This window comes from Brachyistius frenatus, unplaced genomic scaffold, assembly GCF_029030835.1.
Source record: "Brachyistius frenatus isolate BFR_SWC_R1_liver_20210118 unplaced genomic scaffold, ASM2903083v1 Contig_11, whole genome shotgun sequence".
Classification (NCBI taxonomy): domain Eukaryota; kingdom Metazoa; phylum Chordata; class Actinopteri; family Embiotocidae; genus Brachyistius; species Brachyistius frenatus.
The window spans coordinates 6,519,902-6,547,674 of record NW_027210610.1 but is presented as its reverse complement, the minus strand read 5'-3'; the positions used below and the strand labels follow the sequence as shown (position 1 = coordinate 6,547,674).

Genomic DNA, 27,773 nt, shown 5'->3' with positions numbered 1-27,773 from the left:
AACTTATTTTTAAACACTCCTTCTTCCTTGAGTTTGGTCTGACAAAATGAGTGAAGCAGCAGATTGGTGGTGGATACGTGGGAGTGTTGTATGGCAGTGCTTTGACAGGTTACTACCTGCACCACAGAGGGAAAAAAAAATTGTGGTTAAAAAAAAAACCAACAACTCCCAGTAAGCTATAATTGTGTGCTTTTGTAAATTCACTCTTCATAATTCTGTCATTGCAACTCTTCAATAGTGGTGATTAAACTAAAGAAATTCTTTTAACAGGCGTCTCTTTGAAATGAGTATCAATTAAGTCCTTTATCATTGGCTATTCTTTTTAACAATGAGAATTCTCTCCACAACAGTGACTGAGAAAATGCGCTCCTGTAAAATAAGTGACTGTACATGCATACGACGACCTCGACTTTAGTGGAAAATGGGCATACGGAGAGTTGTTTTGACTCTGAAATTATTACATGCTATATTTGGTTGCGTTCCAGCATTTCAGTATTGTTGCTTTGACATAAAACAGGTCGATCAAAACGCTGGCAGGTCATTAAAATGAACTCTGATCCTTTATCATCGACACAAGCGAAAACAATTAATGCATCATTTTAAATCCTGGGCTGCCAAGTGACAGGGAATTACACGTGAATATTTAGCTGAAATTCATGAGCTAAAGTGCTCCGCGGAGTTTAAGTACAACATCCTTATGTGAGAAACTTCCCCGAGAATACTTCTCCTGGAACGATTCCTGCTGCGTTTCAGCCAAAATCTGAGCCTCGGAGAGGAAAACAACGTTACCGCTTTCTTGGCAAATGTGACAGGTTAGAAGCGAGTTGACATTCAATATGTTTCCCTATCTCAACCAGAATCTTTGTTCACAATTGAGTTAGAAAAAAAAAGAAAAAAGTACATATGCCTGTAATTACTGTAACCGCAGGCAAAAGATCATCGCCAACCGATATCCTTTCAGGGAGTCATGAAAGAAAACACTTCAATGCGAGATGCCAAGGAAAAAAAGAGAGGAGGTCTTGCTCATAGTGCAGGCTGTTAATTGATTTTGTCTATTATGAAGTATGGAACATAAACATGCTCCTTTTTAAATAGACTATTAAGACTTATTCAAGTAGAGCTTTGATTATTTCTGTTTAATTTGACTTTGATGAAAATGACAAATCGCCCTGCTTTAACAAAATGAAAAGGAAAAGAACCTTTTGCCGCGTAGCCGGCATTCACTTCTCTCTCTAACCTCATGTGATTAACATGTATAGATCAGTTTTTTTTTTTTGGTGTAAGTTTAAATCTGCCTGCCTCGGCGCCTTGAGAGCCCTAAACCTCGCTGAGGAGCCGAGTCAGGCTTTATCAAGTCCTTATCAGCGATTAGAGCGGCAACCCCCACTGAATGATCGTTTATTAGATCTCCTCACCGTTAAGGTTCAGGGCACAATGATCTTAATTACTGCTGTAATGGGTGTATAAGCAAAAGCCCAGTGTAGTTCAGCAGTGTCAGTGGCAGCTAAATAAAGGGCCATTTCCCCTGCTCCCAGCTCTTAAAAGGCACGTTTGAAGCGGTGGTGTGATGAAAGGCTCTAAATGAAGGGCAGGAAAAAAAAAAAGAAGAACAATAACAAATTGACATCTCTTTTTGGAGAATTATACCACGGGGGAAGGCATTCTTCTATCCTTAATCACTATAAAACGGTTTAACATGACATGCTGAGGCTGGCAAATGATCAAATCCTGACAGGAGGACAAATTGCAAACAAAATGAGAGATCAAGTTTATTAGAGCGCCGCCTCTGGGAAATGAAAATCTTTAATTCTCTTTTTACATTGACATTTATTTGGCTGGCATGAATAGCGATGTTAACACACACACACACACACACACACACACACACACACACACACACACACACACACACACACACACACACACACACACACACACACACACACACACACACACACACACACACACACACACACACACCAGCTCTGCTGCACCTACTACTGTAACTGCTCCACTGCAATGATAGCACCGTCAATGACATTTATCATGTTTGCCTTTGCAGATGACATCTGAAACACATTGTCTTTCATCCAGCCGGCATTCATCATGTATTTTATATAAAGTTCACAGCGGTGCACCGCTCTGTCTTCATGCAGGAGCAATGAGAGAAGCAGGCAGGAATTATCCATCACTTCCAGCACAATGGATGGATTCTTGTTCTTTTCAACTGTTGAGCTTCTCTTTGCAGATATCTTTTCAAAAAAAAATTCACGAGAGGAAATTCACCTCCACACATTCTACTTTGATAATGAGACTTCAGATTAGTTAGCTGCTAGCTGTCAGCTGATAGCTATCCAATTAGCTGTTGGATTAAAATAAATGCTATTAATTAAGAGAGGGCAATAATGCAGCTTTACTGTTTGTTGACTTGAAATGAAATCATATTTGGATCATACTTTCAAATCACAGCGGTAATTTATGAAGTTATGTGATGAAATTAAATTAATACAAAAGTCCTGAACGCTTTATTTTAGGAGCAACATACTCCGAAGGCTTCAATATTGTCTATTAAAAAAAAAAAAAAAATCACAAAATGTAACATTTAAACCTTAATTACTATCATTCAAATGTATGAAAACATGCTCACATGAAATGCTAAGAAATGCGATTTACATATAAAATCAAAGTTTATATTGCGCTTCGCGTTTCTTATTTTAGGTTAACGTGTTGTCGCTTTTTTCTTCTGCCCTTTTACTGAGTTTGGTCATTCAAGTCAATGGACAAATGTTTCATGGGCAAAAATTCTCTCTCCTGCTCCTCTGTTGGTGCGATAAACTGCCAGTCATTTCCTGCAAGAAGCTCTGGGAAGCCTTTGCCTAGTAGACTGTCCACTGTGTGTGCCAATTTTGGAGAACGGTTTTGGGCGGTGCCAAGCTCAGAAGAAAAGAAATGTTCGACCAGAACTGGATTTGGTGGAATATGTTCCCGTGGGGAGGTGAGAACTGGCATAGAAATCCAAAGATCCAACAGAACAGAGCAGCGCCGCCTAGCTGGATGATCCAAATCGTTGGTAACGTATCGTTGTTTCTTACATTGACGGGGTGTTGACAACGGTAACGCGTAAAAAAACGGAAGGGACCAACGGCGGGTATATATAAACTGTCTACATCTGCTGAGTCAGACTATTTGGCCAGTAACACCCCTAAAAAGTTAGAATAAAGTCATTTCCATTGTCAGTTTTCATCAGTTATGTGTAACTCCATAACGCTATCTGTATCCCTTATAGGAGTGAAACAGTTCAATGAGCTGAGCAGCAGTCTAATATCTATATGTAATTTTGCACACATTAGGCACATTCTGACATACAGATGCATTGTAATTAACAGTGTAATATTAGGCAGCTTTGTAATTTATTGTGAAGAAGATATGGCAGTTGCATTTGAAATGAAACCAATTGAATAATTTAAAAATATTAATTAAACCTACATTAACTAAATTAAAGCCACTACAGAGCAGCATAAACAAGCTATAAACCCAACACTGAAATATTATTACTCTTACTTAGTTACATACACACACACACACACACATAGAGAGAAATATTGTCATTCCTTTGGCGTTGTGTTTGTAGCTACCGAAAGCAAAGTCTGACGTTCATTCTTCATTTAGCTCTGTTTTGGTCTCCACCTTAGAAGAACTTTGTCTGCTGATTGGTGCTAGACAGCTTACAGTGTGGCTGCAAACAATGATGAAAAAAAGCCCCAAAACACTGACGTAGCAGGATATCAAATCAAAATGAAATGAGCGAAGAGGCATTAAAAACCTCTGTAGAGTCGTGGAGAACCGCAATTCTGTGAGTTCATCACTATGAGTGTGCCCGTTCACATTAACCGTTAGTTCATTTATCCGATGTTAATATAAAAATATTGATTACAGTCGCTTCAACCTTCATTATACCACGATGGTCTTTCCAGAGTGCTGACCAAAATGGCAACACCGTTTACAGACAATTAAAAAAAACAAAAAAACAATGGGAAATACAAAAAAGGCACAAATAATTACTGACTGGTTAAGAATGCCATCAATTACTACTGGCCGAAGTGTCAGCTCGTAAATACTTTGGTCAGCTGTTGGAAATTGAGGACAATGGACGCATGTGAAGCCGGCGTCCTGCAGTGCTAACAGTCCCGCTGTAGCAGTGTTTCTCTGCAGTCCCCAGCGATGAGTGATATGTTGGAGTCTTTACCTGAGGCCATCTCTCCCCATGCGCAACTAGTCTGAACTGAACTGCAAGGGCAACGAGGAGAGACACCCTGTGGCTCCAAACAAAGGCAGAGGCTCCCAGCAGTAATCGGAAACTATCGTCTCTCCTCGCACTGCTTAAACCCGCAACCCCTGCTCAGTTGTGATGACACTGCCTTTTAATGTCCCACTAACAAATATGCCCTGTATCAAAGGAAATTGGATTGATTTGAGGGCCAGCACTGTCAACCTCTCCCCAAGGTCACTCTGCCAGCGTTTTGCAAAAAAAAAAAAAAAAAAAGAAAGAAAAAAGGCCGGGATGTAAGAGTTGCAGCATTAAAAATTGCTGAGGACTGGCCTGGAGTCTGTCCAAGACAAAGTTAGAAGTACTTCACAAATCAATGCCTGCTCTCCGCATCCCCCACACTTCTTTTATGCTCTGAAATGACAGAATGTAGTGCAAGCATTCTTTTTTTTTTTTTTTTTTTTTTTTTTTTTAACATCTGGTGTCAATATTGGAGCTTAACTTCAAAGAAATTACTGATAGCACTCTGCTCTCTCCAGTCAGCGATCCAGCATCTATTTAAGGCTGCGTTCTGCAGTTTTGAGATATGAGGTTTAAGTGAAGGGTAAAGATGTCCGAAAGGGGGCCAAAAGTTGGGGGGGAGGGGGGAGGTTGGCTTCGAGTGGAAAATATGTGTAGATAAACAGACAAAAACTGACAACAAAGAATGGCCTACCGACGGTTGCAACAGTGTCGTCCTTGCCCTGGGTGAAGACCACTACTCGCTGCCTCTTCGTGTTCTCTTTGGGGAGGTTTTGGGTCTTCTTTGCGATCTCTGCAATGTCATCTGTCTGTAAAAAAAAAAAAAAAACACCAGACCGCTTGGGTAAAAATGTTAAGTTGAAAGACTGCATCATGGAGAGCAATTTCTGAAGAGTTAATCAAAGATCACTGGTGTGACTGAAAGAGGTCAGACTTTTCCGATCCTGGCAGACAGATCAAGCGATTATGAAACCAGATGGGCTATGAAACCGCTTCGAAATAGATCAATAGGGGGTGCTCAATGATGCTTCCACGCAGTTACAGGGGGGAGCTGCAAAATATTAGAATGTCATATTCCCTAAGTGAGATGAGAATAAGCGTGTGAAGATATGCTGTTGTCAGATAAAGCTACTTCTGCGAGCTGAAGGGATAGGTGGTGCGTGTACGGTATCATTCTCTTCCCGAAACAGGCCATCTCTCCTCAGCATCTGCACAGAATGGATATTCTCGCCTGGAGACGACAGAACTCTCCGGAGTGCTTGCCTTTGATCATGAGAGGGATAGAGAAAAAAAAAAAAAAAAACACACCTGTCAGTGCTACTTTATTATTAACTCATCATGATGTACTATGAGAAGGTAGAATGTCTTTATCGCCTTCTCGCAGTGGGGTGGACCGCTTTGCCGTAACACAGCCCACTGAGGAGCTAGCATTAGGGATCGCAGACGCCTCTAGCATCTGTATCAAAGCGAACGCTTGAGCACCTACAGGGGGGGGGGGAGCAAATACTGTGATTATGGGAGTAATCAGAGAGATAGGCTCCGGCCCAGTACCACCAGTCGCACTGGCTCACTCAAACCAATGAGCTTTTACACCTCTAAATGCTTCCCAAACGTCCTTTAATCAGCCCTGAGAGGTCCGGGGAGACCCAGGGCCGGGGAGAAAAAAATGGGTGTAACACTCTAAGTAAGTGCTAATGGTGAAGTTAATACAGAGGCTGTTAGCAGGCGATGGTGGAAAAAAAAAGAGCAATTTGTCACTGTGACTGGATGTAACCACAAGCACTCCTCCAGACACTGAATGCAAAACCACACAAGGCTCTGGCACATTGTCACCCTTCGGTTTTATGTTCGCCGACATAAAAAAGGCGCTCTACTCAGGTTTGGGAGCTAAAAGGTTGTAAGGGCCAGAGGTGGTAGGGTAAGCATCACGGCTTTTGAGCAGGGCGCACACGCACAAACACACATTGTCACACACACACATAGGCAACTTCCTGCTTTTTTTTGCCCGGCACAAAAAAAACACTTACCTGACGACTTCCTGGGGCAAAACGATGCGGAAAAATAACACGAGTGCAAAACAAATGAATTGATGAATGATGTGGTCAATTTGGTTTACTACTGACAAGTGGCAATATTTACGATTGTGAGGCAATTGATCAGACATAAATCAACAAAGCGTGACATATGAAAGCTTTATAAGGGTGTTAAATTGTGTTTCTGTGCTGAAACTGATCGTCTCCACCACAGGCTGCTCGAGAAACTCCGCGAGGGGAGAGATTCAATTAGAGTTGCGATGCACATCGTTCTTTGAGCATTTAAAGGAAACAGATCACAATCAGGCGACTGTGTTCAGATCTGCTGATTGCTGTTTTTGGAGAGGACAGGCTTTTTATCTTGTATTTACACTGAGGAAGTGCCGCTGTCGTTTTTTGTTAGTCATCCATAATGTGAAGATAGCAGTGTTTCAGAGTACTTTAAAAGTACATCACGCACTGTTTTGCGGTCAGACGCTGACAGTATGCAATTATGGTTTCCCTCAAAAAGGCCACATAGGCCAATTAACTGGATTTTTACTGAACGTAAATTAACCTCGCTGGCCTGAAAAGAATCAAACTGCATACAGAGACACACGTCTGCCCTCTGGTTTCTAAAAGTCATTACTTTTTACTGTTTGTTTTAGATGACAAGTGAAATTTGACAGAATCCTTTCAACAAAATAATATAAAGTACTTACAACCAGAGCTTAATTCACAGTCTTTGTTTATTGGATCCTAATATAATCCTATTATCTATGATATGATTAAACTGTGTTATCACTTTACAAAATTCTAATGTCAAATTAATATTTGAATAAGGATGATGTTGTTTTAACAAATGCCAAATTTTATTTTGTTGGATGTGTTGCAAACCAGTGGAGTACTGTTCATTGCATCTAATTAACAACAAATGAATTATTCATGCGTTTCATTTAGCAAAAGCTGTCTGCGTTGTCATAACAGGTGGTTGTATATGAAACTAGAAACTATCACTGAGCCACCTCTATCAAAACTGAACTCATCAAAATGCCTTCTGCTGATGAAGGCCATGAGGTACGGCTGAAAGCTCCTGAAAATATCCAGTCAGTGGAGTTCGTGCAAAGAATCAAAGATCAGTTAAAACTCAGTAGAGGCTCATGAATCTGATTATTAAATGTGATTTTTACATACATTTGACATATCCAGTTTAGAAAAAGTATTAAATTCCATATCATAGGTGTAGTGTGTCGGTGCGAACCACAATTTCCTCCAATGATGCTGGTGTAACAATATGTCTGTTATTTCCTGCTTCAATCAAAAGTCTGGAGGCTACTGTATGTACACTATAAATATTCTGTGCATATTGGCCTTTTGAAGACTTGTCAGTGTATAATTTTAGTATGAAGGCCAGCTTGTACAAGGAAAGTGAAATTGTCATCATAAAGTGACAAGAGAGAAGAAGAAGAAAAAAAAAGACAACTGTGAAGAAAACATCTTTGAACTACAGCCATCTAGAAATGCAGCAAGTACAGTACACACCACTGATGTTATCTGAGAAATCACATTCATCCAATGCAATTTCGCAGAGTGTTCTGGCAAATCAGGTTGACATGGAAAATGTCAAAGAATTGTAACTACTAGGAGTCTTCACTTTGCCCTTTGTGTTGTTTTTTTATTTTTTCATACGAGGCCCGTCCATTACCCCCCCCCCCTTTTCCTCTCTCCAACCCCCCCCCCCCCCCCCACCACCACACACACTCTCACACACACACACACACACACACACACACACACACACACACACACACACACACACACACACACACACACACACACACACACACACACACACACACACACACACCTCCTGCCTTCATCCCCTCTCTTCTCTTAAACCTGTCACTGCCATCAGGATTGCATTTCTATTCCAGTCACGTTGATCACACCGTTAGTGATTCTGGATGACAATTATTCACACAGAGCAGAGCCATATTCAAGACAGCTCTACCTCTGAAAGAGAGAAGGCACTTAAAATACCTGAGCCCATGTGAAAAGAAGAAGAAGAAGAAAAAAAACTCATGCCGGCTATTTGTGTTTTTTGATTTTGCATTTAAATAGCAATGCAAGGAATATGCAAAATACAAGGAAAAAAAATAGACAGAGGGAACATTCATTTTGCACTCAAGAGGCAGCCCCACTTTAAAACACAGTGTACATTCTGTGGGGTAACAAGCACTGTAATCTTCATTTCCATAATCTAAAACCACAGGTGGCTGTAATTTGGTTATTAAAAGACTACAGTATGTTTCAGTGTGCTGTAATGCTATAGCAGAGAGGAGAAGACATACAGTATCGTCCCTGAGTGCAATGAAGATAATGAGGAGGCTTTTTAACCAGGCAACCTGATGAGCCCCGAGCCTGCAGAGAAAGGCTTGAAACCATGCCCAACTTCTCAGCTTCCCAAGAGGCTTTTCAAAATTCAATAAATAACATCTGTAGGCGATGTTGGGTGCAGACCTAGCAGAGTGCGTCATAACAGAGAGCTGGCTGAACAAAGAAACCATGACGACTGCCAGGTTTCCATAGCAACTGCTGCAAGGCCTGGAGAGTATAATAGCACATCAATCACTGTCCAAAAAGAACTTCATTATCAGCAAAAATAAACCTTTAGGATCTTTTTAGTGTGCAATTGCTGGTCAACTCACCTCAAAGCCCAGCTCTTTGGCAAATGTGGCCGCTTCCTGGAAAAGATAAAACACACACACACACACACACACACACACACACACACACACACACACACACACACACACACACACACACACACACACACACACACACACACACACACACACACACACACAAATGAGCAGTTAATTACACAGAGTCACAAACAGAGCACAGTGTCACACTCCAGACGTGAAGTAAAGACATCTCGCTTCCCTGCGCACCTCACGTCACTTGAGAATAAGTAACCTGAGTTAGTGTTGCTCTGCCAGCTCCTGATTTAATAGGCATGCAGCCCACCCATTTAAACTATTGCCCGACATCATCTCGTCTTACCACGGCAGCATGAGATAACAGCACGTCAGCCTCCAGCCCTGAAACTACCACTGAAACCACCAATATGTGCTGGTATGTGGGAATCCCCAACACTGCAGGCATTCAGCACCGATCACAAGTTTTGCTTAAGTCCCCTGACAGGTGAACATTACATGCCCATATCAATGTTCATGCTGTTGACCTTTGACAAATACACATCCTGTACTTTTACATTTTGTGATTTGTATTTTTTCACCATTTCAGGCAGCCACTGCTTTCAATTTATTATTATGTGGTATGATGGCAAACTCCAGTAACCTGCTTGAGGGGTCCAATCCAAATTCATTATTTAAAGCGAGTGATAATTGGACTTATTTTTCCAAACGTCGCAGGCTGCCAGTGGTTTCCATACAATATTCAAATCCAAATTTTAAACATTTAGGAGCAGATTTGTTTAAACGGATGAGATGGGAAATGCAAATAGTTCTATTTAACCAAAATAAACATGTTTTTCTTTTTTAATTCTTTTTTAATCCATCTGCAGTATCAGTACAACAATTAACAAACTAAAAATATCATGCAGACTTGATATTTACTGTTAGGACAACTCACATTTTCAAAGTCTGTCATTTGATTCCCATTTGTGCCTGAAACGGTGGCAAAAATTCATCTGGAAATATAAAACTATACTGAATTTATTTGAAAAGTATCAGCAAAAATCATGTCTATGATTTGTAGTTAAAAGTATTTAGGACTGTAGTAGATTTTCATCTAATACATAAAATAAGGAAAACCAAAGGCTATTTGGGAACTCGGGTCACCTTTTAAGACTGACCTTTGTTTTATTTCTATTGTAGAGAAGAATGGAAATCAATGAATGCCAACAAACACCATCAAATACAACTCACCGTGATGGATTAAACTAGTGGTTTCCACCTTGTTTGTCTTTTGATTTCTTACAAAAAACAGTGAAGTTGGGGTCACATTTCAGATGTCAGAGTTGTTTGCAGCTTCAACAAAGAGTGATTTTTCCCTCAAAAACCTCCCGCATGGTTTCATTTAAAAAATGTTCAAATGATCCAATAGCTTACCAAAAATCAAATATCAGAAAGACAAAAAACTGAAAGCACATCCATGTATCATAACTTAGTTTTTTCTTATTTCCCCATCAGTAATCATCTGCAGGAGCTACAACAGTAATATGCTGCTCACGAACCGATGATTCACTATTAATAATCTAATCATGTCACATATAATAATATATCAGTCATAGGGAGCCAGTACTTTTACTTTCATACTTTAACTACATTTTGCTGCTAATACCTCTGCACTTTTACTGAAGTAGGATTTTTCATGCAGGACTTTTACTTGTAATAGAGTATACCTACACTGCTGTATGGGTACTTTTACTTAAATAAAGGACCTGAATACTTCTCAGCACTGATGGAAACTAACATATGCCTGAGTTGAAACGACACGAGCATTGTTTGCAGTGTGTTTAGCTGCGATGTTCAATATGTGATTTGTGACAAATAGGCCATCGTATGATCCTTTAACCGATGACAGGAGCTGTCGCGTGTCAGTTCGGAACGATGTCGCAAATCGTGACCGACAACCTTGTGCACTAAATTCACTTCTGACCCCGGAGAGGGCAATAAGTTGATGCTATGATTCTAAATAATCCAATTATCTGCAGAAAGGGGGCTGGTGTTTGCGTGACCTTGGGGAGAGGTTGACAACCTGGTCCTCAAACAGAAGGGGAGGAGATGACATGGAACAATAAGGTTACTGGTCCCTGGAGGAAAGCCTCATGGCTCTCTGCCTTGGATCAACATCACAGCACCAGCAATATGTCAATTCATCACCCCACCCTGCCCGCACACACTCACACACAGGCGAGACAATTAGCTGGTGTAGTCAAGAAGCCGTTTTATAATCAGTAAAGGTATAGTAGTCGTCTCTTCACCTCCCTTTGGCTTCTCAAGCTATTGAGGGCTTAGGTCTCATGTTTGTTTTCCTTTATTTATAACCACATATTGACTTTTCTCCTCAGGAACGTTCCATCACCGACAAACACGAGGCATCTCGCAGGGACGAGAACAGCTCGGAAAAAAGATTCTTGTCAAAACAGCGATATTTCATATCAAAGCATTTAAAAGAGACACATGAATGAAGGCTGGAATAATGATGGTGCTGTTGAGGCACATGGCTCTACCTCACGCTCTGGCTCTCTCTCTAGTTAGCAGCTATAATATTTGTGAGAAAAGCCTTTCGAGAGTGTGTGGGTGTTAGAAGAAAAGATAATTGAAGCAATGTCTATGAGCCACATGTGTACAGTAATCCCTTTTTAGGAATTTATTAATTTCTATGAGTTGTTATGAATGCCAGCATCAGAAATATTTTGTACTATAAGCTCAGCTAAACCTAATATATTGGTTTGATAAATACTGTATGATGGTAAATATGCAATTACTGAGACTACCAATGGAAGCCAATAAAACGGAAAGGATAGGCAATTAAAGTCACTATTCCTTAAGGGGTTTACAGCATTAATATTCAAAAATCGTATGTGTCAGGCTGTGTGCGCTTCACATTTGACGTGTGCTGTTTTGGTATGTTGTGGTAAACGGTTGTCGAATGACGGCCCATGTGCTTCTACAGCTGTTGCAACAATGACAAGTGCTTCGAGTGACATCTGGGCAAAATCCTCTCGTGCTCAAAAAAGCATCTCGTTTGTTCGGAGATTGCTGTGATTGCACGCTCGCCTTTGATGATGTGCTCCGAGTCTGATTCCAAAAGAGTGAGGGCTGTTGCAGATTTCAGGGGCTGTGAGTTCTCCTCCTTCTCCTCTCCGGGCAAACAAGGTAAAAGATAACAAGGCGGGCTGAGTGCATGAGCCCTCTGCAGCCATAGTTAGTATAAAGCTATCAGAATGTGTGAGATGTTGCTGCTGTCAGAGGCTTAAACAGTCAAAGGGATATTTTTAGAGAGCTTAAGCTAATAATCCAGAGCCCAGTCAGGGGGGCGGGAGTCTACAATTTCTTGCCAAGCAAAACGAAAGAGGAAATACACACTTCATGCAAAGGGCAGTTTTCAAAGCTTCACACTCTGTTTTCCTTGACACTGTAAGTGACAGGAGCCTATCCGGCCTGCTTTGTCTGTGCAGAAACAGAAGATCAGGTATTCTCTGACAAGTTGTTCACACTATATAGAAGTTCTTTCTTCTTTTTAATGAAGCTACATTGCTAATTCTACATTCAATCTTGGGGACAGTAAACAAAATAAAACACTACACGTAAACTTGTAAGCAAACAGTTGCCTGTTTACACGTCCAATAGAAACTTTTGTATTCATCTGGAGTCGTGTTTCTGGCCACAAAGTGAAAGTCATTTAATTACTCTCCATTTAGCTCTGTTTTTGGTCTCCACCACCTAATGATGGAAATATTTGTGTCTTTAGCTGCTAAATGCTCCTTAATGTTCACCAGCTAGTCACTAACTGTATCGTGTGGTGCAGACAGGGTAGTGGAGAGGTATTTTGTGGTCTTTCATTGAAAACAGCTGCCTTCTGTGGCCAAAAACATCACTATAAGAGCTGTGACACACAGTAAAGATCTGGGTTGAAGAACCAAAACACTGAGCTAAAAAATAGCAATAAAACCCTCCAGAGCTGAAAGGAACAGCAGTTAGGCATTTATTTTCAGTGGGTTCACGACAACGAGCGAAATATCTGATACACAACTAGTCAGTGTGCTAACACACACACACACACACACACACACACACTCACTCAAAGGGCGGCACAGTGGTGCAGCGGTTAGCATTGTCGCCTCACAGCAAAAAGGTTCCAGGTTCAAATCCGGTCCTGGGCCTTTCTGTGCGGCATTTGCATGTTCTGCATGTTCTCCCTGTGCTTGCGTGGGTTCTCACCGGTTGCTCCGGCTTCCTCCCACCATCCAAAAAAACACGCACCTCCCCAGTTCCTCCTGCCCACATGCCTAAGTGTCCTTGAGCAAGACACTGAACCCTAAAATTGCTCCTGATGGTGTACCATCGGTGTGTTGTAAGTCGCTTTGGATAAAAGCGTCAGCTAAATGTAATGTAGTCATGCAATTCACTGACAATAAAATAGCATCCTAAACTTTGAATATTCATAACACAATCAGGACAACGTAACAACCATCTGATAATCCTATTGTTAAATCTAGCCATGTTGCTTAGATAAAATAGCATTCAAGTTATCACAAAAATAAAACTTTAAAAGTGCCATTTTATAATCTGTGGTGCAGATTTTTTTTACTTTGGCCAATAACCTTTAATGCCTGTTTGCTCTGTACATCAGGGCACCCAAAAGAAAAGTCATTGGCTTTCATAATAAAATATTCCCAGTAACAAACCAAAGCAAGCGTTTAGTTTATTTGTCCTGTGTAACAAGTTGTTGAGCATGTGTCACAGCAGGAGTCAGAGTCAGACAAAAATCCAATTTCAGTGTTTCCCAAAGAATCTAAATCAAAGAGCAAACCTCAGTGCTAGGGTTAATAAAAGCTGATAAACTGAAATGCGTAACTCCCCCAGGCCATTCAGAAAATAAGCATTTGCTTGACCGTGTTAGCTCGAGCTGATGCAGAGGCAGAAATTGAATTGTATTTGACATTGTATGTGTGTATGCGTGTGTGTGTGTGTGTGTGTGTGTGTGTGTGTGTGTGTGTGTGTGTGTGTGTGTGTGTGTGTGTGTGTGTGATACTGAAAGGGGGTATAGCCCTGACAAGTTACCCTGTTTTCATCTTCTTTTCTGGGCATTTCAATAAGAGCTTATTTCAAATTCATCAGCGTTTTATAGAACTATTTTAGCGGAGAATTGATTTCGACTATTGTAGAAAATGTGCATTTGAAAGGGAGCAACCTAGAGGCGAACAAATTATCAGGTCTGAACAGATCAGCTGGAAACGACAATTGCTTATTGTATAAACCTTTTAAACTAAAGTGAGCCTGACTGGGTCGTGACATGTCAAATAATTCAGCCAATTATCATGACTTGCAGATATACAGTATATAATAATGGCATGTGACATGTTTTCCTCATTCCCTGTAAGCGTAAGCCATCACTGAGGCGAGTCGGACAGCTTTCAGAAAATGCCCAGTAAAAACAACATCTGGCATTCAACTCAAGTGTTTCCAGACAGATTACTATAGCATATATTACAGGGTGGGGATGAATTGCTAATCAAGACGATGGCATCCGAGGGGATTGTCAGTGCCCTTGACGTGGCCTCAGGGTCACAAACATATCTCCTCCTGGATGTCAGGACGTCAGTCCCCAGCACGAGTCCAGGTGCCGCCAAACAGGAAGCTGCCACCTCAGAGATATGTGGGCTGATAACAACCGCAGGTGATTATTAATATGATCATGCAAGCTGATAGCACCTCACTCGTGCTGGGTGGAAGGAATGTGGCCGCCTGCTACTGTGCAGGACAGATTAGGGGGAATAAATCACCTGTACCAAGCCCTCCCGAAGCTCCCCGGAGAATGCAGCAATCCTGCTCAAGCATGACATGCCACAAACATGAGAGTAAACACACGCAGGAACAACACACTCCAGAGAGGCTGGAGTCGCTTCTACTGCCTCTGGGAATTTACTCAACAACAGCAATGGTATTTCGCTTTGGGTTTAACCGAGCCGTTAAGTGGCATGTTTCATCTCCACCTAGTTATTTTCATAAATTCGGCTATGATCTCACAGGTTTGATCTCCGGTTTTGGTGTCAGGTTTTTGTGTTACTGCCAGATTTACATTCATAACACACAATTCAGTTTAGTCAGACTGCACACAAGAGTTTTCTCAAATTCACATACTTATTACTTCAAACTGTTTTCTGATCAGAATTATATTCATGTTTTGAAGCAAAGTTGTGAAAAGCTCTTACAAAAAAAAAAAAAAAAAACCCCACCTGTTAACAACTATGATTAAAAAAAAAAACAACCAACAACTTAGTTCCTCATCTTACTTTATACAACTCAGTCCACTGTTCACCAGATGTTGTACTACTGTGAAAGAACATTTACATTTGCATTACCTTCTGTAGTGCATGAAATGGTATTAATTTTCAACTTCTGTCAAATCTCTCTGCTCGCCTCCGGCTGTGTTCATTATTTAATGCACTGCTGTACACTGCAATGTCACTTCTGCTAAGAAACAGAGGTGTCCTGAATACATATTTTTGCCAAAAACTGAGTATCTGTTGATTTGATGCTGATTCTGATTTAATGTTTATCTAAGATACATGTATATTTTGGTGTATCTATTCCTGCATACTGCAGCTGGACAATCTACATAATGGTAAGCCAACATTAACATTAAATATGTTAGATGGATAAATAGCTGTGTGTTTATAAGAGATATTGTATTTTTCTATAATATTTTTTAAAGTGTCTATAGTAGCAGGTTTCTCTGTGGTTAGAGTCGTGTCAGTCTGGACTTGTTGCGGTTGGATTTGGGCAACCTCTCTACATCTAGACCAAGTTAAGCTGGGCAGGCTGCAGAATACCGACACTTTTGGGCTTGGTGTGGGCTGCTCACTCGGGCTCCATGGCTTGGGTCCACGTGGGGCCAACGTGTGTTGTGAGATTTTGGCCCCATGTGGGGCCCAACCGGGCAGCCGGCACCATGCCCACACTTTTGGGCAAGTTAGTCGCCTGGCACATGAGCCAAAAAAAGCTTTCCAACTGCACATGAAATTAAAATAACTTGGTTTGTTCTTTGCAGCTGCAGTGCTTTAAGGGAACAAGCTGGTGCATTTTGGACATCTAGTGAACCCAAGCAACAAATCGGATATAGATTAAGCTTTACATGGCCGTGATCAGCCGTAAATCCCGACTGTGTGAATCGATTCAGACCACCATACCAAGTGGCAGCCCACCATGACGTCACCCATTGGTTTCTGAGCTGCTGTTCTGGCGCCTCTAGTTTGGCATTTTTGCCGATGCCATCTTGGGTTTTTGGAGCTGAGGACGAGCGAGCAGTGAATATGCACAATACTTAGAAAATTGACTTCACGCCTTTGAGGAATTAAGTTGACAACTGATTGAAAATATGTGACTTCACAAAAATAGGTAGAGGATTATATACACAGTGAGTGCAAAATCCTCAGTATTAGTTACATCAAATTTATAGCTATTCACTAGACGGTACCAGCAAATCATGAATAAGGGGAAAAACTAAAATAGGAAAGAGAATCAAAGAGAAAACCAAAAATAATTCTGTTGAGAGTTGTCTAAACTTAAAAGCAAGTGCAAGGTTGACCTATTTCATGTGTCCAATTTCAACAGTGCCCGTGCCTGCCAGTCTATTACACACCTCGAGCAACAGCCTCTGCTCCCATCTATCTCGGTCTCGCAGGAAGCCCACAGGGACGGCAGCGGCACCTACAGCACAGGTCCAAAGGTTAAACAATCGGAAACATGTGCAGTACATAAATATCTTTGCTGATAGCAATCTCAGCATGGGAAAGCAGGGTTTGCATAAGGGGCTCAGAACAGAGGATGTAACCTCAGATAGAGCGGCAGAGACCAGACAGGCATTCAGGCGGCCTATTGGGGCTAATGGAAGCCGTGGCAGCGGCAGTAGCAGCTTTGTGCTGGGGGGAGTTAGTTATCAGCCTGATGGCCTTATCAGCACTGAGGGCCCCTATCACACATCTCACCTCTGGGCTCTAACAAGAGGTCGGCACACAACGTCCGACTACCAGAGACTGGATATCTCTCAAGGAAGTGGATGAAGGGAAAACAGTGGATAAACTGGTACAGCTAACGCAGCAGCTTCTAACTAGTTCTCATAACTCTCATAGCACTCAAATTCCCAGCTGATTGACTCTCCCCGTCTTCTCTTTTCACTCAGGTTTCTTCGTGCTGGACCATCAGTTGTCCTCGGACCCCTCTCTCTCTCTCTCTCTTCACCCAGGTTTTGGTGCCATATTCAGATGTTTTGGATCTGGATCTTTCTCAGCCTCTTCTCTCCCCTGTGTGTTTGTTTGCCCATGTTTCTTTCTTCTTCTGTGTGTTTGTGTCCTTTGTCCTAAGTGTGTTGCATTTTGCATCTTGTGTATCTGTGCAGTTTTTTTGGGGTCTTTTTCAGACCTCCACGGTGGAGAGGATGGCTCAGGTTCTGCATGTGTGGCAGCACCTGGAAGTTGCTCAACAGCTTACTGGATATTCTTCATATATGTTTAAAATGTATTTTATGTCATTTAAATGTGTCTTCCTGACTTTATACTATAACTTTACTATGGTGCTCTACTCTGTACAAACATGATCTATTGCAACTCTTCAAAAAGCCTCAAGGTTAACCATATCAAGCTATATAAATTAAATTCATTACTGACAACTTCTGCATCCTTAACAGTTTTTTCCCAGTTTACACAAAATTTGATTCAATAGATTTGACCTCTCTTGGCAGTTCCACTCCTTTGTGAACCTTCCTTTTGTTTTCAAGTGAAGTTTTATTTATCGTCTGGATGTTTGTTTAGTCGTGGTGCACTTGATTGAATATTTTAGGATCCAGCGTTTCCACAGTTAAGAGGATTGCTGTTTCCTACTCATGCATATAAAAGCAACTGAATTGCAATCTTGATTCCTGCTCTTTGAGGCACATTTTCAGGGTCAGTACATAAATTTATCTTACAATTTGAGAGATAAAAAAAAATAATATGTTTGGGTACAACAGGAAGTTAGGAATTATTTTGCATTCATAAAGTCTAAGTTCCCTGGAAGCCCGGCTGTTGCTGCTGAAGGCCTTGAAAACCTTCTTTCTTATTCAGTGATGAGGTCCTACATAAACACAGGGGTATACAGTTATAGCAATACTGGCTTGCCTTTGTGCCGCGCTCTGCTTTTAAGCGGGAATAAAAATGTGATGTGCGTCTTTTTCATGCAGCAATCAGCAATGGAACAGTACATGAATCTAAAAAGTGAATTGAATCTGATCAAAACACACCTGAACATGATTTGGTTAAATATAGAGTTTGAACAACTATTTTAAAATTAGAATTTTACTAATTTGTAGATTTGTTGACATGTTTTCTAGCTTTGATTGCTGTTTATGTGATTACGAATATGCTTTAGAGAACTACAAGATTTAAAACCTTGTTTTTGGTTAATGTTAATTGCGTCTGTCGTGCTGTAATGTTGCTGACATGTTTGTGCAATCCAGAATGTAGCCTCTTGTTTTCCTCCTGTTTTGTATGAATTTTTCACTCTGGATAAAATCAGTTTTTGTTGGAAAGTGTGTCAAAAACTTTTGATGAGGTTGAGCCCAACTTCCTTGCAGTCCATCAGTTTCTCGCAGCTTATTATCCAGTAAATTCAGCAGACATTTACTTGCAGGCACTGCAGACAAAGGTCAAGAAAGCAAACAGCTTTTTTTTCCTGCAGTGAACTGTTGAGAATAGTGACCATACCCTCCCGTGTATAATAAACATGTGAGCATTTGGCCTGCTCTATTTACCTCCTAATGAGAAACAAAGATCTGCTCTGGAGGGACTCGCATGCCTCAGACAATGAAAAAATCCAGGGAGAAAAAAAGGAAAAAAAAAAAAAAAAAAAAGATCTCGAAATAATTCAAACCATTTGTGAGCACAGGGCACATGAGAGCTTTGTCTGAAGAAATTGGCCATACAAAGCTTGAGATGATGCTCAATGTGTTATCTGTTGATGTGGTATAAGGTGGCCATTTGCCAGATGAAAATCTGCATGGAGGGCAGGGGCCTCTTCAATAAGGAGACTACATCATTTCACATGCATGCACATGTGATAAATGTTGCAGGGAGAGCTAAAGGACCACATGGCTCTTCTGGGAAGTCATGATGCAATAAAAAAAAACAAAAAAAATAAATTAGAGAAAACAATAAAGTCATTCAGTTTAAGTAGGAGCAATGCGCAGATTAACCAATGTGGTTTCTCTAAAATAAATCCATAGTTTTCATTATTCATGACACACACACAAAAAAAAAAGTGGTATTACGGGTGGGTAGATTATGCGTTTTGATTGTGTCGTCGTTTTCTTTTTCCAGAATTTTCTAACCATGAGGAGAATAAGAGGAGTCCTCCAAACGACACTGGAAAACATGACTGTATGGTCTGGACTGTGGGAATACAATCATGAGTAGACAAAGGCCAGTCCTTCCGCCAACTCTGCGCGGATAAGAGGATTGGAGATTGGGGGGGGAAAGCAAGCGGCCAAGCTTGGAGCAGCAGTGATTTGGGAGGACAGGCATCAGTATCGTGAGGGTATCTGGGAAGCCCGCCGGTGTTCAAACTTCTGCAAGTCCCTCCAGCAACAAGCTGATATCCTGCACTCTCTCCCGCTGTGACAGAAATATACTGGCCTCAGCGCCAGCAGAACGTGGGCACTATTGATCTGCTCCCTGCGCTATATCTCCTCTTACATCCATAATTATTCTCCTTCAGAGGACTCCTCCGTGTGCCCCGGCTGCCCGACTGGCTGGCTTTCTATCTGCCTCCTTGTTAAAGATGCTCTGTGGTCTCACATTTCACGTTGCACTGCCAGCGACCCCCCTCTCTTAACCCCGGCATTTTCGAATATTTCATGGTTCAGTCCCGGGGTTGGGGAAGGCGGCTTCGGCACGGCACAATTACAGTGGTTAGTCGGACTCCTCTGGTGGAGCCATGCTGGCTCCCAAAGTACCATGACTCGCAAACAGACAGCCAGGAAAAATAGAGGAATGTCAGAGAGACCATTCTTCTTCTGCACTGAATCGTCTCTGCCTTTATATACACACAGAAAAAGACTGATGGGTTAATTGTGGCAACACTCTATGCAACTGACTGAAGTAGTTTCCAACCTTTTTGGTTTGAAAGAAGAACAAATATATATATATTCCTCTTACAAATGAAAAGTTGGATTCATAAGTAATAACAGGCACCCTTTGCTATGTTCAGTACACTTTCACAGCTTCTGCCTCAATTCAAGACGGCTAACAGCTGATGTTTGCAAATGCTAGCTAAAGCAATCTTTAGGTCATTATTTCTGGATAACTGATATTAGCGAGTTAGTTTGCTGACTGTACAACTCATTTCTTATTGCATTACTATTAGAATATAAAGTATTTTAGTGGCTTACACATGCACTTCTGAATTTTGCACTCATGGAAGTAAAACAAGATGTAAATTCCTCATCCGTTTACATTTCCTGCTGGTTGCATGGATGAATGGATCCCCTAATGACGATATGATTCAGGGTTGCCCAAAAGTGAACCACTGGTCTACTCTTGAGTGAATCCAGACATTGTGGGTCAAATTTGCCAAAAGAAGGAAAACCCATTTAAAGGGATTGAATTTTCAACAAATCGTTTTTTAGTGTAGTGTGTAAAAGTTGGCTGTGAGCCCTAATTGAACTCCTTTGCTGCAGCGCTTGTTATTCTACTAAGATTTAAGCCACACTTTTATACATTTATATTTTGTGAAATGAAAATTGAAGGCCAACACTCTGGTTAGCACCGTCTTCAATAACTACAATGAGGCCTTGGACATTTTTTTCCCCACTGATAGGCAGAATTGAGTGTCTGCGTGTGCACTGTGACCCGGTGAAAACTTCGACCCTGAGGTTAATACCAATTGGAAACCACGGATGTAATTGAAGCAAATGACCTAAGACAATCCTGGAAATCCAACATCAGCAAAATTTACAAAGGAATGCTGTGATTTCATGTCACAAATGATTGAGAAAAAAAATGTTGAATTTTTTTTTTTTTTTTTTTTAACTCAATGTAGCAGAAATATTCCTCAGGGGTTTCATCATGGAGTGGGAAACCACTGATCTAGTACTCGACAAAGAAATGGAAACAAATAAAAGAACAAAAATAAAAACCAAGACAGCTTTTGCATTTATCACGAATTATCACAGCTAATGTGCGCTATGACTCATCACACAACTCACTGACTGTACGTCACACTGAAGGTCAATGTACTCCGGCGCTGAACGGAAGGCATGTGACTCATCACAGAAATAGCACATTCAATTAAAATTCAGTTGTGAAAGACACAAAGGAGAGCAGCAGCTAATACTTCATGTCTTTTCCTCCAATGACACATTGTGATTGTTCCGCTTCGCCGGCTTTAGAGATGGTTCTGTGTTCATCCTCCCAGTTGGCCTGTGGGGCCTTGTGAATAAACACATAGAGGTTAATGTCTCATGTTCTTCCTCCGTCCTCCGTAGACAGCTCTGACAGGAGGAGACAGAGAGAGAGAGAGAGAGAGAGAGGGAGAAAGAGGAGCCTAAAAGGAAAGCTGTTTCGGTAATACACTAATCTGGCTCTCGCATCTCTTTGTTTTAGGCAGTGAGACGGGATATTTTCCCCAAGCTACCGTTGAGAAGCACATCTTGAGTCCGCTGTGGGTGAGCTGTCAAGGGGAAATTCTTTCTCCTATTCATTTTTTTTTTTTTTTTTGGTGAGGAACACCCCTCGTACCCTAAGGGGTCTTTAGTGAACTTGCCATCACCCACACATACTGACAGCAGAGAGCACGTACTTCCACGGTCGCGCACACCTCACAGAGGCGATAAACAGCCACGGGCCTCGCCACAGAGATAAGGCTTCCGAGCAGTCTATCAAACAAACAAAGCCAGATGACGAATCTGGAGAGATGTTAAGAAATGACGCCATATTGCCCATGTATCTCCTCCGCCTGTCTCTTTTTTTCCATGCGCACGGGCGCACGCACACACACGCACACGCACACACACACACACACACGCACGCACGCACGCACGCACGCACACACTCTCTCTCTCTCTCTCTCTCTCTCTCTCTCTCTCTCTCTCTCTCTCTCTCTCTCTCTCTCTCTCTCTCTCTCTCTCTCTCTCTCTCTCTCTCTCTCTCTCTCTCTCTCTCTCTCTCTCTCTCTCTCTCTCTCTCTCTCTCCCCCCCCCCCCCCCCCCCCCCCCCCCCCGCACACACACACACACACACACACACACACACACACACACACACACACACACACACACACACACACATATATATATATATACACTTGTACACCCACTTCAGCCTGTCCTGGAAAAATCATTAGAGCCCCCACCTCCCCACACACACACACACACACACACACACACACACACACACACACACACACACACACACACACACACACACACACACACACACACACACACACACATTCTCACAAATACACAGTGCATGCAGATGGAGAAAAATAGGGCTGAGAGCCAAAAGGCCTGAGGGGCTTTTCATGACAATAACCTTCTGCAGAGCTGCTTGTATCCCTCCACCTAGATCACGGGGAGGTGCTGAGGGATGGATGGGAAAATAAGCAAGATAACCATACAAAATATTAGGCAAGGAACATTCACACAAAGTACAGAGGAGGAAGAAATCCGTGTCATTTTGCTCTCATGGCCCGGAGAGATGGCAGGCTAAATGCTCTTTTAAAACAGCTTGAACATTGAAATGATGATGGCTCCTTTTGCCTCAGCAAAGCACATTAATACGCAGCTGAATGCCATTTCCACTTTTGTTAAATGGCTCACCTATTGAGTATTCAATTACAATGGCTGTCTCTCGTTTTGGAAGACGGGGCTGGGACCCATATAAATAAGCTCCCTCTGAGTGTGGAGCTGCAGAATGCATTGGACAGCAATGGAAGGCATGTGGAGCTCCTGTATGGGGGTGGTATATAATGTTAATGGCAGAGAAGTCCGGAGGTTGTTGGGTATTGGCCGTGGAGCAAAAAAACTAAGCTCCTCATCTGCAGTTCCATTTTATTAAGGAAGCACATTTTTAAACCATTTGCACAAATACAAGAAGAAAAAAAATTCCGAGCACATGAAATGATCTAAATTGAGAAAGCCATGAATCCTGGCTTAAAAAAACATCAGTCAGGGTGATTAATTCAGTCTTGATTAATCGTTCCATTTGTCTATGATATGTCTAAAATTCCACAATACAAATCCACCAGTAATGATCCAATCCTTTCCCCCCCATTGTGTGGTTTATCTCTTATGCTCAAATAGCAAAAGCAAACTGTGGCTAATTTTATCGGCGAATCCACTGGCATGTGGTTTTTCCAGCAGTAATGATTCCCTCATTCGGGCCTAATTAACTGCGGCCATTAAATCGAGGGAAATGTAATGCCCTGGGTTCCATGTCAGGTAGTCAGAGGAGGACAGCACAGGAGGACTCAATTAGGCCTATGCTGTTCCCAGGTTATCACACGACATGTTTGCCAATTAAGTGAAGTAGCGTCTGATGTCTGTGCGCCTCCGCCGGCACCGTCTCAGAGGCCCTGGCAACGCAGAAATGGCGTTGCTCTCCACCCTCCCACCAGTAAAGGAACAGACACTACACTATGCCCCAAAAAGGCAGTAATTACAGGATGGATGGGAGACTGTTATATAAGCACAAGGCTGCCGATAGGCCAGGCAGGGCCTGCTGATGCCAGGTTTCAAACAAGTACCAGCAGGATCGAGTTATAGCAGAATTACCCAGGGTAGACTCAGTCAGAAACACAGACACATTTCAACATCAGAAGCGGGCGAAAACAAGAGACGAAACAGAGAGTATTGATATTTTTTGAAGCCTGCTGGTGTTGCACGACTGCTTTGGAGTTTCAAACAATCAAAAGGGAATTGTGATCTGGCTGAAATAAGTTCCCAGTCATGACAAATAACGCAGCACTTGATTTCTCTAAAATGATCTCACCAAAATGTATTATTAGTCACTTTCAAAAACACGAGATCTTGAAGCTCCTTTAAACATATTTCCCCAAGTGAGGGGAGCTCTGTATCGTGACTCAGTGAGTGTGGGAGAGGAAGGCAGAGACAGGCAGACACATTAGCCTTCCCTTATGGCACATTCTGCAAGGCTATAGGAGTCAGTCTGCATGATCCTGACTGTCACTGACTTGTTATGAAAGCATCGCGGGCTGAGGCTTATCCATCACACGGGGGGGCTGGAAGTTGGGGTGAGAGGACGGCCGGGGGGGGAGGGGGGGGGGGGTGTGCAGGGGCTGAGCGTGGGCGAGGCAACCCTGTTGCCTGTCACTCACCATGCACCACTGCATGACCGCCAACCTTGTCTGGCTTGTGCACAATGGGAGGTCCGGGGCTCGACTGTATGAGCAGTCATTCCCCGCTCCGCTCCTCCCTGAAGCCAATGCTGGGGAAGGCCAAAAGGAGTCAAAACACTCTGGACAGGCATTAGTCCTATATGGACCCTTGAAGACCTCACTGCTTGAGGCAGCTGAGCACTGAATATATGCTCTGTTTCTCACTGAAGCTCTTATTTTGGCATTCTTAGCCGGGGTTCAGTTCCTGAAAGCAAGCCCTGACAGAGTCTCCAAAAGATAATCTCCTTCAACAAACATACATTGCAATTATCCAGGAGTCATTAAACTGTAATGACTGGAGGTGTGAGCAAACATCTTAAGCAAACAGTTACAGTGCCACCCACCTGAAAATACATAACGTCTGCAAAATGTACAGCATGGTTTAGGAGACAGAATCGTTCCTCACAGCAATTAGGGTGCAAAAAGAGAGGTGCATATGTAAAAAACAGGGGTCTTATGTTGGGAGCGGAAAGAAAAGAGGAAAAAGCTGAAGTCAGCAACAGCAATAAATCCTCCGATGCTGAGCAGTTTCTTCCAGCTCTGTCCTGGTCTGCGGACCCCATCTCTAACGTGAAGACGGGGCTCTGTTTAGTAGCTTTAGCAGCGGGGAGGCGAGTTCAGCCCAGTGTGCACCCACTCGCCTCCACCGTCCCCTACCCTCTAAGGTGCAGTTTGTCCAGGTGGTGCCTAAGAGTCAAGCTCATCTGGCCTGTTCGGGGATACTTCGCAGCAGCACCACAGTCGGTGACCACAGCTTGACCTCCAACCAAGCTACTCACTTCCACAAAACTGAGAAAAATCAATAGATCAACCGGCATGAAATGGTGACGCGATGGAGAGGAATGATTACCGGGCTAATTTTTATTCATCTCTTTATGGGGCAGTGATAAATGAGAAGTTTAATGGATACTGAGGGGAACAATGAGTGGAATCAAACAGTGGACGCAGCATTTTGATTTAGCTTGGAACAAGGTGAGAGGATATAGTGTTAACCCACTGCATGAAGCACTCAGAGAGCTCAAACCTCTGCTGAGTTTGCACAGTCCTTTAAATTTATATCCATTAAAGAATATTAAGTTTTAAGCAATTATGTATTAAGTATTTTATGAAGTATTTAATCTGTACCTTTGCAATCCTCTAAATAATGAGCTATTGAATGAATTCACTTTGCATCATACTCACTTTAAATGACCATGACCATTGAGCCGTGTCCTTTTATATTCATTATATTTCACAGTGGCACCGTTATGTTTATATCAAATATTCTACCACAAATTATTAACAAGCAAATTGTTTGAAGTAGAGCTTTAAGACTCAAACGGGTACAAAATTTCGCGAAAATTGGTTGAAATCTGTACGAGCGGTGACCAAAAAAACCAAGACGAAGCATCTAAATACTAATGTAATGCTAAATGCTCACTGTGCGCTAAGTTTAGCGCAATAGCATGATACCATATATTAAATAGTAGTAGAGCTGGGTGTGATGGTAGTGTCATTAATTTTGCAGATATAACGCGTTAGAGGAAATGTAAAAGGATTACAAAGTTACAGTGATTCATCCTCTGGAGGACATGAATGTTTGTGCCAAAGTCCACAACAGGCCATCGAACAATTCTTGAAGTGTCACCAAATAAAGTCAGGGGAAAGTCATGCAGGTTCATTGTCTGAGGATCAAGATTGTCAGCAAAAACAATTATGGCAATATGGCAATTTTCCTGCAGTCCCAACGTAGCCTAAATGACCACATTGTGGCGCAGTCAGATCCAGATCTCCCCGTAAAGACTATTCACCTGTTTCTTGGCCCAAGGTTTACCATTTTATCAAAAAGGCTTTAGAAATATCCCACTAAATAACTGAACAACAATCGGCTGGCAAACAGAACAGCTGTCCTAAAGAGGAACTGAACACACTTCTCGTTTCACTTACCGTCTCGTTGCCAAACAAGATGTCCACATAAGGCATAATCTTCATCAAGGGCTCTTTGAAGAACTGGCTGATGAAGGGGGCCGACAGGTTCATGCAGAAGATTTTGTTCTTATCGGAAGCATGCTTGGCCACCTTGAGGATTGACTCCGGGGACACAGTCAGGAAGAACCCCTAAAACAGAAGTCAAAAAAACGGTAATGTCTACGTTATGTTTTCAGCAGCTTGACTTACATCAAGTGAATCAGACAAATTAATTCGTACAAGCATCACTATCTGTGTTTTGACAGCGTAACATGGGCCAGAATGGACTGAACTGGCTCCTATCAACTGAAACAGTTGAAAGTGCTAATTTGTGGCTTTTGGATTCTGACGAGGCCGTTTTAGGGTGACATGGCTTGATATTATTGAAATAACACAGGAGGCAAAAAGGAAAAAAAAGAAACAGCAGTGCTCAAACATTTGTCTGAAACAGTTTCTTAGAACATACACACGGCAACAAAGAGGAGGAAAAAGGGCAGGGAAAAAAAAAATCCATCGAGGACAAAGCCGGTGGCTGGGCTCCAAGGCTCGTACTGGAGGAAGCAACATGCACGTATCCGATGATAGGGCGAACAAAAGTCTTGTCTGGACTCTCCTTACTTGGAAACAAGAGAGGCAGGCCCACTCATTGTGTGAATGAATACAAATCAGGTAAGAAAACACCTTTGTGTTTCAGGTGGAAACCTGACGCGAGACTCTCCTGCAAGCCACACAAAAACACTCCTCCTTTGATACTGATCTTCTTAACCTTGTTTTTCAGCAACAAGCTGCTCTGTAAAACCACTGTGTCACAATAGGGGCAAAGGGGAGGGGAAGAGGAAAGGAAAGGAAAGTTTCAGCACAGTGATACATTTAATCTGGCTGAAAAGCTTCCATTGTCGGCTACAATGCAGTTCTCATTAAAGCGCTATGACATTTGCAGCAACAGAGGAGCGACCTCCATGAAAAAGAAAAGAGTATAATACCGATGAATAGAAGGTGACTGTGTAGTCAATCAAATGTACAAGGCATTACAATACAGCCCTGCTAAGCAGGTGAATTTTTTATTACACATTCATGGTGTCATTCAGTCTCTGAGCAGACATTCTCGTTCCTCCTGTGAGCTGGTATGTCCTGTGTTTTTTTTGTTTTTTTAATGTTTTTAAGTTAAGGTTCAGGCCAGCCTGCGGTTGCCGTGTCACGGTACCATCTGTTGAAGAATAAAAAGGTGTTTTCAATGGGTCTGGGAGCACAAAAGGAACTCACTGAGGGCTAATGGCCCATCACTGACCCTGACATTTTTCTTTTGCGGTGTGCCAATGTGTCAGAGGAAGGGGAGATTGT

At 42.1% G+C, this 27,773-nt stretch overlaps 1 protein-coding gene and 1 long non-coding RNA gene across 3 annotated transcripts in view; both read right to left on the bottom strand.

Moving 5' to 3' along the window:
• adkb (adenosine kinase b) overlaps positions 1-27,773 on the bottom strand; it is a 109,099-nt gene that overhangs the window by 7,909 nt on the left and 73,417 nt on the right. For both annotated transcript variants that reach the window (XM_069691821.1, XM_069691822.1), the window contains exons 7-9: positions 26,412-26,582; positions 9,009-9,044; positions 4,983-5,097 (exon numbers count right to left, since the gene is read on the bottom strand). In XM_069691821.1, the coding sequence (XP_069547922.1) occupies positions 4,983-5,097; positions 9,009-9,044; positions 26,412-26,582 (322 nt within the window). The remainder of the gene's footprint in view (positions 1-4,982; positions 5,098-9,008; positions 9,045-26,411; positions 26,583-27,773) is intronic.
• On the bottom strand, positions 22,136-23,245 carry LOC138617117 (uncharacterized). Its single transcript, XR_011310644.1, has 2 exons — positions 22,508-23,245; positions 22,136-22,439 (listed from the first exon to the last, which is right to left on the bottom strand). It is a non-coding gene; the product is annotated as an uncharacterized lncRNA (long non-coding RNA).